The sequence below is a fragment of the Olea europaea genome, chromosome 10, assembly GCF_002742605.1.
Source record: "Olea europaea var. sylvestris chromosome 10, O_europaea_v1, whole genome shotgun sequence".
In the NCBI taxonomy this organism is placed as follows: Eukaryota; Viridiplantae; Streptophyta; class Magnoliopsida; order Lamiales; family Oleaceae; genus Olea; species Olea europaea.
Window position 1 is genome coordinate 6324748 of NC_036246.1, and position 11819 is coordinate 6336566.

Sequence of the window (11819 nt, forward strand, 5' to 3'; positions counted from 1 at the left end):
CCGTAAAAAACGCAATAAATGCCGACAATTGCACAGAATAAACGGCATTACTTTCACACCAACCAAAGCAAAAGCAGAAACATAATAACTAATGGTGTCGGTGCACAGTCAACGTGTCCACTAATCACTTAGCCCAACCCAAGCCCATACGGTCCAACAACCCGTATTATTTTATTACCCCATTTCTCCCTAAATCTCCCATGTCGTGTTTATTGTGTTTGCTTCTCATCCAAATCTCATTTCGTCATTAAAGGTCCATTTTTTCAAAACCACCAGTTAGAAATTCTCACCTATTTTGAGAGTTTTCACTTTTCTCTGAATTCATGGGTGAAAGATACATTTCCAGATGTATGTAAAGCTGCGCTACTAAACGAAATTCACCGCAACGACGTGTTTATAGTGCCTTAAGTGTTTTTATAAAATGGTTTCATCAGAGCAGTCCCACTATCAAAATTTCTCATTGGCCAAGCACGGTGGTCGGAGCAAAAATACTTCCTTCTATTCTGACACTCTTCTGTTCGCCGGCGGCGCTCTGGTGGCTTTTTTGGTTGTTTGGGCTTTCTGGTCCTTTTTCAGTCCAACCCCTGCCCCAGCGCCTAGTTTCTCTTACAACTCATTTACCGAACGTAAATCGGCAGGTTCAGAGAGTGTATCCGCCTCACCTTTGACGAGCTGCGCCGATGGTGCTTCGGGTTTTGACATGGTCCTCGACCCACCCGACCCGAATTTTTACGATGACCGGAAGTTGAGCTACAGCATAGAGGCGCCACCGGTTAAGAACTGGGATGAAAAAAGAATGGAATGGCTTAAGCAACACCCATCATTCGCCGCCGGAGTAGAAAATCGGATTCTAATGGTCACCGGCTCCCAAGCCACGCCGTGTAAGAATCCTATCGGCGATTATTTGCTGCTGAAATTCTTCAAGAACAAGGTGGATTACTGCCGACGCCATGGAATTGAAATTTTCTACAACAATGTGTTGTTCCAGCCCAAGATGTTTTCATTTTGGGCCAAAACGCCCACAATTAAGGCCGCAATGCTGGCACACCCGGAGGTTGAGTGGATATGGTGGGTCGATTCCGATGCCGCCTTCACCGACATGGACTTCAAGCTTCCACTGGACCGGTACAAGGCCCATAATCTAGTGATCCATGGATGGCCCAATTTGATCTACGAGAAGAAGAGCTGGACTAGCATCAATGCAGGTGTGTTCTTGATTAGAAATTGCCAATGGACAATGGACTTCATGGATGTGTGGGCCAGCATGGGCCCACAGTCCCCCGGCTATGATAAATGGGGTGAAATTTTGAGCTCAATTTTTAAAGATAAGATTTTCCCAGAATCAGATGATCAATCAGGTTTAATTTATTTATTATTAAAAGAAAAAGAAAAATGGGGAAATAAAATTTATGTGGAGGGTGAATATTATTTTGAGGGGTATTGGATGGAAATTGTTGGTAGACTTGATAATATTACAGAAAGGTACAATGAAATTGAGAAGAGGGAGCGCAGGTTAAGGAGGCGCCATGCTGAGAAGGTAAGTGAGAGTAATATTCCGGTGTGGGAGGAATACCTGAAGGATGCTGGGTTTGGGCGAGAGGGTTGGCGTAGACCGTTCATTACACATTTCACCGGGTGTCAACCCTGCAGTGGGGTCCACAACAAGATGTATTCTGGTCAGACTTGCATCGATGCCATGCAGAAGGCTTTGGCTTTTGCTGATAATCAGGTTCTTAGGAATTATGGTTTTATGCACCCGGATCTACTGGATCCTTCCACCGTGAATCTTGTGCCGTTCGATTATCCTGCATGAGAGTTCAGCTGCTACTATTTGTTTGTTTCAGCAAATGTATTTTGAATTTTATTTGTCTGCCCTACATACGTATATACAAGTTTTAAATTTAAGATAAAATTCAATTATCGTCAGTGTGATATTATGAATGAAGGATTGAATAATAGCTGACAATGTTCAAATAAGACAAAGAAAATAAAATTATGTTCAAATACTGTCGAGTTTCTATTTAGAATCACGTTCTTGAAAGGTATGAGTCATAGACCGACACCATGATTGGTCTTGGTCGTGTAGTGATGTGAAAATAATAGGATGGCTCTGTAACAAAAATATGGGGATAAAATTGCCAATTCATATGCAAAGCGTTAATCTACTTTCTTGGAATGCCCCAAATTCAAAATACTGTTCTTGGTTGCTTTTGCCTTTCAGCACTTTATTCCTTTTTTGCATGCTAAAAGGCTCACAAGCGTATCATAAATTTGGGATATAAAGTTGCATGATTGACGGAGGCCAATGGGTGAATCATCATATTGCATGCTTTTGCTTTACATAAGTATAATTACCATGACTTAATTATTCTTAGGCAGATTCTTAAAACTAGTACATTTGTACATGTACATGTAGTTGTAGGGTTGAAAAAATACGAAGTCGTCTTAAAAATTTAAAAGTTTGCATCCTTTTTAATATTTTTCTTTCAATGTAAGTTCTAGAAAATACTTGTTGTATATCATGATTTACAGGGTGGTGAGTTGTCAAAAGGAAGGTGAGGGAACTTATTTTTGAATTGGTTGGTGAAATATCACATTAGATGTGGGCATTATAACCTCTTGTCCACAGAACACTTCTGTGTCTTATGTAAAGTTACATAAACTTCCCAAACCGAGAGGAATCTAATTGATGCTATCAAACACAAGTACGGGTAATACGCTAAGTGAAGTAGTGAACTCCGGATGGATGAAGAACGATGGGAAATTGTTGTCCTCGTTGGTTTCTTTTCACGACTGGAAATGAAGACGATGAAGGATGTCATCCTCATTGTCTTCCATTACTTAAAATACAGGGATAGTGTATAGAATATACTTTGGATTGTATGACTACACGATTTGGGTCTCCAAGTTCTCGGTCCAACCATTGCTGCTAGATAACGGGCGAGAGAACGTGTTTGACGCCCAAGGTCTGGGTTACTACGGTTGGTCTTGTGGCGGTGAATCCTTGATCATGGGGTCATTCTTGGAAACTGGTCGAACTTGGGTCTAGTCCAATCTTTTACCTTATCAATAATATTAAAAGAAATATGACAAATTTGTTATATGAAGTTTTTGTCCCAAGTTTATGAGTAAGTTGATTATTACGGTAGTTGTCTGAATAAGACATTTCAGTTCTCAAAATCTTACAGATGAGAGAGAGAGAGAGAGCATGGTCATATTTATATTTGATAAAAAGTTCTAGAACGCAATTGGGTGTAGCGTCCAAAACACATGCTGACAATGGATAATATATGCCATTGTTTGAGCCACATTATTGGAATTAAAATGTATTTTTGAATAGTGTATTGATGAGAAATGTGTGGTTAAGAAATAAGGAAAAGTTTTGGATTTGCGTATAATATTATTTTATTAAAAAATGTGTGGTTGAAATGATGTCAAATCACTGTTGAAAAATATATTTTTTTTGAAAAAATTTGGTTCAAACAGGGCCTATGTGTTTATTCTTCCGTACTGTTGTGCACCGTACCTTGGTAACAATAATTTGAATTTTGGTTGTCCATTATTCCCATTCCGGCCACGGTTGTCTCTAGAGTAATATCTTTTTGCTGGAACTTTCTTTGGGGATCAATAAACCATTGGTTGCATGGAGTAATTTATGCCTTCTGAAGGTGGACTGGGGCTGATGGACATTAGAAGCTGGAACTTGGCACTCCTCACTAAAACGCTTTGGAATAATCATTGTAAGAAGGATACGTTGTGGATCAAATGTGTTAATTAGGTATAGCTACATGGGAGCAACATTTGGGTATATATGCCGAGGAAAGAGGACTCCCCTTTTATCGAAAAGTTGTTGGCAATAAGGGATTGCATTACAGGGGCCAAACAATCCACTCAAAGGGCTGTTGATAGATTATCTAGCTGGACTACTGGTGATAAATTTAGCATTGCAGAGGCATATGAACACTTTAGGCCTAAGGGAGTCCAGGTAATTTGGGCCAAAGCTGTTTGGAATGCATATGTAAAACCAAAGCATGCCTTTATCACATGGTTAGCACCCAAATTGAAGCTGTTGACAAAAGACAGGTTGCGGTTTTTACAGATTGACACCAGATGCAGTTTTTGTGCACTCACAAATGAGATTGTGGGTCATTTGTTTTTCAATTGTAGCTTCAGCCGATCAGTTTGAGGAATGATTCGTGCTTGGGTGGACTTTAGGTAATCCATGTCTACACTTCCTATCGCATTGAAAATGGATTAAAAAGGAAAGTCGGGGCACATCTTGGCATAGCAAGGTTAAACAAATTGCACTTGTGACTACTGTCTGCCACATTTGAATGGCAAGGAATAGGAAGATTTTTGAAGAACTCAAACCAAATATTGATAGTTTTGTTTGACGAATCAAAACACATTTATACAAAGTTATGTTTTCTTCGTATCCGAAAGTCTTGATTCAATTTGAATCCTTATCTTTGGGTGTTCAAATTGTATTATTGTTCTTTTTGCCGGGAATGCCCGGTGTAGTTGTATATGTACTTTGATATGTTGGTGTAGGGCCAAATTCCAACTAACACCAAGGTAAACCGGGCTTAGTTTCACCAAGAAAGTTGACACCACCAACGGGTTGAGACAACTCCAAACCACCACTACCAAGTTCCCACTTCCGGTTGCTATTAGTTGGACAAGATGAAGAACAATAATATGGCCACTAGAAAAGAACCACAAAGGTCACATAGAAGAGGAGAAATTGAGAGGAGAAAATCACAGAGAGAGATCGGGCATTCTTCATATGGAGGCCGAGAGGAAGGCCAAGAATATAAGCCAAGCAAGTGACCAAACAAGGTAAGTTAGGTTAGGGTTATTTAGTGGACCAAACAAGGCTCGACTCAAAAATAATGGGCTTCAAATTAATACCATAGCCCTCTAAGGAAATGGGACGAGCTGTGAACAACACTATTAACAATAGGTTGCTTCTAACGGTCTATAGGAATGTGGATTGGGTTGTCTCGATAATTGTGTCGATATACTAATCAATCATATGACTAAGACCGATTGATAATAGGATCGGGATTATATCATAGCCCGGGGGGTCGTTTGACAACAAATTGCCTAACAACATCCACCTTAGTGTCAAAGGACCTGCAAAAGAAAAATGTCTCCCATTAGTGACACCTCTAATAGAAAATCGATAAAATTAGAAATCATTTACTTGTACCAATATTTAGAAGTTCCTTGCAACTTCTAAACTTTGCCAGTGGCAATACCTTCGTCCCCATATCAGGGGGTTGTAGTGGATGTGGACCTTTTCAAGTCTTGCATAAATGTATAGATGACTGACTATCAGAATACACTACCACATAATCATTCAAGACACATAGTTCATGAAGAAGGCCTCTAAGCCATAGAGCTTCTTTAATAGCTTCAGTTGTAGCAATATATTCTGATTCTGTAGTGGATAGTGCAACAATATGTTGTAACTGTGATTTCCAACTAATACATGAATTAGATAAGGTAAACATGTAAGACGAAGTAGATTTCCTACCATCCCTATCTCCCGCGTAGTCAGCATCTACAAAACCCTTTAATTTTATACTTTCTTTATTAGCACTAAACTTTAAACCTACGTCACTTGCACACTTCAAATACTTTAATAGCCACTTTACCACTTCCCAATCTTTAGGGCCTGGATTAGCTATATATCTACTGAGAGTACTAACAGGAAAACCTAAATCCGGTCTAGTACAAACCATCAAATACATTATGGAACCAATCACATTAGAGTAAGGCACTCTACTCATGTATTTTACTTCACGCCCATTGCAAGGGGATTGTTCCTTTGATAAAACAAAATGATTAGCAAGAGACAACGTGACAGGTTTGCAATCACTCGTATTAAATTTCTTCAATATTTTGGATATGTATGGAGACTGATGCAAAAACAAAACAGAATTTAACCTATCTCTTTCGATTTCAATACCTAAGATTCTCTTAACTTTACTTAGATCTTTCATGTCAAATTCACCACTTAATTTTACTTTTATGTTATTTATCTACTTAGAAGATGATCCAATCAAAAGCATGTCGTCCGCATAGAGCAACAAAAACAGATAATTATCACCAGTCTCATTGTGTTGAAAATACAGGCAGTGATTAAATTTACTCCTTTGGAACCCTATAATGAGTACAAAGGAATCAAACTTCTTGTACCACTGTCTAGGAGATTGTTTTAACAAGGATCTTCTCAGAAAACACACATAATCAGGTTTTGATTTATCCTTAAAACCTTTTGGTTGATTCATGAAAATTTGTTCATCTAGCTCACTATGTAAAAAAGCATATCTTAATAGTGGTGTACTTAACAACTGGTGAGAAAAGTTCATTATAATCAACACCCTCCTTCTGTGTATAGGCTTTAGCTACTAACCTAGCTTTAAACTTTAGGGGTTCCGAGCTGTTAGTACCTTCCTTAACCTTAAAGACCCATTTGCAATCAACAATTGATTTGTTCTTAAGCCTAGGTACTAGCTCCCAAGTATGATTTTTTTTTCTAGAGAACTCATCTCTTCTTTCATTGCCTTAAGCCATTCATTAGATTGATTAATGCCTATATTGCCTCTTCAAAAGTCTTTGACTCTTTATCAGTTAGTTCTTCATAACTAGCCTGGGCGAAAGCTAATTCAGATTCAAAACCGAACCTTCTAGGTTCTCTCGTTTGTCTCCTCTCTCTATCCTTAACTAAGTTATAGTTAGTTAAAGGATTTTCTTCCTCATAGTGCTCTTCTGTCACTATTTCGTTACTATTCTCCACCTCGAGTTCCTGAGCTTGAGTCTCCACCTCATTTGAAGCAGTAGGGGCAGGTGGACTGAGTTTTCCTAACTCCACCTTAAATTGCTCTCTCTCTTCACCTGGTTTAGATTCACTCTCAGGTTCAGTTTCCCCTTTAATACATGGTATCTCATTTTCGTTAAACGTGACATCCTATTTATGATGATCTTAACCCCTTTTTGACTTCTATCCCATAACCTATAACCCTTAACACCCTCATGGTATCCTAGTAAGACACACTTCTTAGCTCTAGGTTCTAGCTTACCCTCACTTTGATGAGAAAAAGCTGTACAGCCAAAAGTTCTAAGCATCGAGTAATCACTCAATTTACCCGACCATCTCTCATGCGGAGTGTCACCATTCAATGCAGCAGAAGGAGTCAGATTAATCAAATAACAAGCGGTCATAACAGCCTCACCCCAAAATGACTTGGGAACACCAGAACTAATCATCATGCAACGTACTTTATCAAGTATGGTCCTATTCATCCTTTCTCCTATCCCATTTTGTTGAGGAGTGTAAGAAAAGATCTTATGTCTAGTTATGCCGCTTTCTTTACACATACTATTAAATTCCTTATTGCAGAATTCTAGGCCGTTATCTGTTCTTAAAAATTTGATTTTCTTGCCAATTTGGTTTTCCACTTGTCTCTTCCAATTGTTAAAACTATTAAAGGTCTCAAATTTATCCTTCAAAAGATAGACCCACACTTTACTAGTGTAGTCATCGATAATAGACAGGAAATACCTATTCACACCCGATGTGAGATTACTAGCAGGACCCCATAGATCAGAGTGCACATATTCGAGCGTGCCTTTAGCTCTATTAACACTCATGGAGAAAGAAGTTTTATGATGCTTACAAAGCACACAATGATCACAAAATGACAAATCTGACACACAGTCATTACCAAAAGCACCTTTTTCGTTAAGTAGTTTAAGTCCCTTGATCTCTACGTGAGCAAGTCTACTATGCCATGTGTGTGTGTGTGATCAATCTTGGCAGAGGAGATAGAGGGGTTCACACTCTAATCATTTCCCCAGTAGTAATATATATATTATTTTTCTTAATTCTCTTAATGAAAACTAAAGCACCCTTGATTATTTTTAGCATACAATTTTCAATTTTACCAGTAACGTCATCCTTTTCAAGTCTTCCTACTGAAATCAGATTCCTAGACCACTCATGAATATATCAAACGTCCTTTAATGTATAAACAAAACCAGTGTCAAATTTTACGTTTATGTCACCAATTTCAACAATAGTATAGGCAAAGTTATCACACAGCACAACATGCCCAACATTAGATTCATGCAACTTATAAAACCAATTCATTTCAAACGTCACATGAAAAGATGTACCAGAATCAAGTATACACTCATACATGTGGGAATTAGCTGTTTGATTTAATTCAGCAGTGTATGCAACGGGGCTTGTAATCATATAAACCTCACCACCATTTATATCGGAAGTAGATGCTAACACATTGACCTCGTCTCTCTCCTTAACCTTGAGCTTCCCTTCTCCTTATGACAATCTTTTATAAAATGTCCTGTGTTTCTACAATCATAGCATTTTCTCGCCTTAGTCCTAGATTTTGATCTAGACCTACTTTTGCTCTTCTTTTTCCATCCATTACCACTTGACTCGCCACTAGTTTGATATCCATCATGACTATTTTGTCTAAATTGAGTTCTACCCCGCATCATATGTACCTCACCGCTTCTCTTATCATATTTTTCAGTCCTAATTTCCATTTCTTTACTTCTAAGGGAATCTATGACAATTTCAGGTGTTAACGTTTCTCTACCATACTTAATGGCGTTCTTAACTTTCTCATAGGGATCAGGAATTACATTGAGCAAAATTATAGCCTTATAAGTTTCGGACACAGTCTCATCACAATTAACTATATCTTGCACCAATTTGTTAAACACGTCTAAATTGTCATCAAAATCCTTTGAAGGATCCATTTTGAAACTGAAAAAACGTTCAAGCAAATAAAGTTTATTCGGTGTAGACTTAAACAAATACAAGTCTTCTAATTTTTTTCAAAATTCTTTAGTGGTTTTCAGTTTACCCACCTTTCTTAAAACGGCGTAAGACAAGTGTAAAATGATTGAGGTATAAGCAAGCTCATCGACTTTTTCTCTTTGTTCTTGTGAAAAATCAGTTGAAAAATTGCCTTCAATGGCCTTTGAAACCTTTTGTTGGACTAAAATGCCCTTCATTTTTTGTTGCCAAATAGCAAAGTCACCATTTTCATTAAAAATTCTCAAATCAAAGTTGTGAGTTGTCATCTTTACACAACAGTTAAAAAATGCACAAACCACAATCAAACCACACAAAGTAGTCCTAGGGTCACAGACAGTATATACCATTCTAGATTCTCAGGGTTTCGTAAGACTCGCGGTCTTAGATCAAGGAAATGTTCGAACGAGTAAGGTCACGATATTTCTAACGGAATAAGTAAGCAGTGGACATAATAATGCAGCAAAAAAATACGTCTGGTAGATAACTAGTCTCACAATAATCAGATCACTAAGAATTACAAAATTGATTTTAACCCAAGAATAAATACTCAATAAAAAAACAATCAAGAGCACATAACCGTAATTCTAGCACAAGCAATGGTTGCTAAGCAATGACAACTCCCAACCTATTGTCACCCTATACGGTGACGTGCTAATGCTGAAAATTAACAGGTTAAGCCAATTTACCAGAGCGGACGTGTCTGAGTCCATATAATCGAAAGAGATGCGAATCTACTCCTTTAGGGTCTCAATTTTGGCCTAAAATAATTCAGTAGATATATGCAGTTTTAACCGTCGATCCACCAGGGGCAAAATTGTCCAACTTTTTCTGTGTTACCTGAAACAGAAAATAAACAGTGTCTGTGCGTTCAGGGGATTGAAATGAGCAAACTGCCCGAAAGTTCGTCCGGAATCGCCGCCACGCGCCGCCGCCTAAAGCCCACGCGCCGCCACTGGAGTTCGTCATCGCCATCGCGCGCTGCACTGGAAGAGGCGCCTCAGCCTGCTGGTTCTGGGTATGGGGTCAGTTTCGCCGAAAAGTTCTTGGTTTGGCCGAAATTCACGATTGTAGGTTCGGTCCTCTATGAAAATCGCGCACATCGCCACCATTTTTGGTGGATTTTTGGCCGAAGAAGGTGACCCACGCTCTGATACTAGTTGTAGGGCCAAATTCCAACTAACACCAAGGTAAACCGGGCTCAGTTTCACCAAGAAAGTCGACACCACCAATGGGTTGAGACAACTCCAAACCACCACCACCAAGTTCCCACTTCCGGCTGCTATTAGTTGGACAAGATGAAGAACAATAATATGGCCACTAGAAAAGAACCACAAAGGTCACATGAGAAACCGAGAGGAGAAGATCACAGAGAGAGATCGGGCATTCTTCATATGGAGGCCGAGAGGAAGGCTAAGAATATAAGCCAAGCAAGTGACCAAACAAGGTAAGTTAGGTTAGGGTTATTTAGTGGACAAAACAAGGCTCGACTCAAAAATAATGGGCTTCAAATTAATACCATAACCCTCCAAGGAAATGGGACGAGCCATGAGCAACATTATTAACAATAGGTTGTTTCTAACGGTCTATAGGAATGTGGATTGCGTTGTCTCGATAATTGTGTCGATATACTAATCAATCATATGTCCAATGTCGATTGATAATAGAACCGGGGTTACATCATAGTCCGGGGGGTCGTTTGACAAAAAATTGCCTAACGACTGGCCCGAATATGTCCCGTGTACTTGTACATGATTTTTTATCAATTAATTTTATATTTATCGATTAAAAAAATTGAATTTTGATTTTAATAATCTCTAATTCTAATTCAAGTTCAATTCAAAAAATTAAATAATTATATTATTAAAAAAATTTGATATATTTTGCAGATTAAAAGATTTGGTTTAGACCATCAAGTCATCAACTATTGAAGTTGGATTCTCATTCAAGTAATTTGTTCTCCACATCCGCATAACTGGACGTAAGATCCACCGTGTTCAAAAAAAAATTTAAGTGCAAAGAAATAATCAAGCAAGCAATTATATTTATTTGTGCACACAAGAGCTTCTTTTTGATCGAATTTTACTTTCATGCTACAATAATACATGGATCGAGCATTTCTGTTTAGCCGCTTGTTGTGAGAGACATTTGAACTTATTCATTTTATGATAAAAAAAAATTTTAATTTGAGTTTTTCTATTAAGAAAGATAGAATGAAGATTGAGCACCTATATAACTAGATATATTAATGTTATGTTTGGTACGTGCATTAGAAAATAAGTAGAAATTAATTTCTTTCCAACATGATTATTGTTAATCACATTTGTCCTGAGAATTAATAATTATATTTTAAAAGTACGCACCTAGACAACAAGTCGTTGTAGTATAGTGGTAAGTATTCCCGCCTGTCACGCGGGTGACCCGGGTTCGATCCCCGGCAACGGCGATTTTTTTTTTTTTCACCAGTTTCCTGTCTCTCACGCATGCCGCCACGATGCACAACCCTTGCAAGCACAAATTAAGGAATTGTCACATTTTAATGCCATTTCTGTCCATTAATAAAAGCTGATCCATGAATTATCTACAAAGAAGTACTATTACTACTTTGATAATCCCAATACTGCAAATACCACCCGGGTAAATCAAAATTACCGGCACTTTACTTAGCATCCGTTTGGCCCTCATTTTCATTCTTTTTCTCCCTTTTTTATTTTTAATCACACAATCTTCCATAAAGTAATATTATAAGTAAATCGAAAACTTTATATTCGTTTTCAACCACACAATTTAAAAAAAATACTATTCCAACCATTAAAATTTGAAAAAAATAGAGACTAAATGGGGGCTATTTTTAACTTTTCTCGATAAAAAAACTATTTATTTCAAACTTAATTTATTTACTGATAAACAAACTTGTTAAGATTAGCCAGTCATACTTTATTCACTCGTAAATTCAAAACTTTTT

General features: G+C 37.9%; 1 protein-coding gene and 1 non-coding gene across 2 annotated transcripts; both read left to right on the forward strand.

Moving 5' to 3' along the window:
• The first annotated feature begins 144 nt into the window (after positions 1 to 144).
• Positions 145 to 2006, forward strand: LOC111401020 (putative glycosyltransferase 7). The gene has a single exon (XM_023028549.1). It carries the CDS (start codon positions 422 to 424, stop codon positions 1811 to 1813), a length of 1392 nt encoding a protein of 463 aa, XP_022884317.1. The 5' UTR covers positions 145 to 421; the 3' UTR covers positions 1814 to 2006.
• Positions 2007 to 11228: 9222 nt separating this feature from the next.
• On the forward strand, positions 11229 to 11300 carry TRNAD-GUC. The gene has a single exon. It is a non-coding gene; the product is annotated as a tRNA-Asp (tRNA).
• The last annotated feature ends 519 nt before the right edge of the window (positions 11301 to 11819 follow it).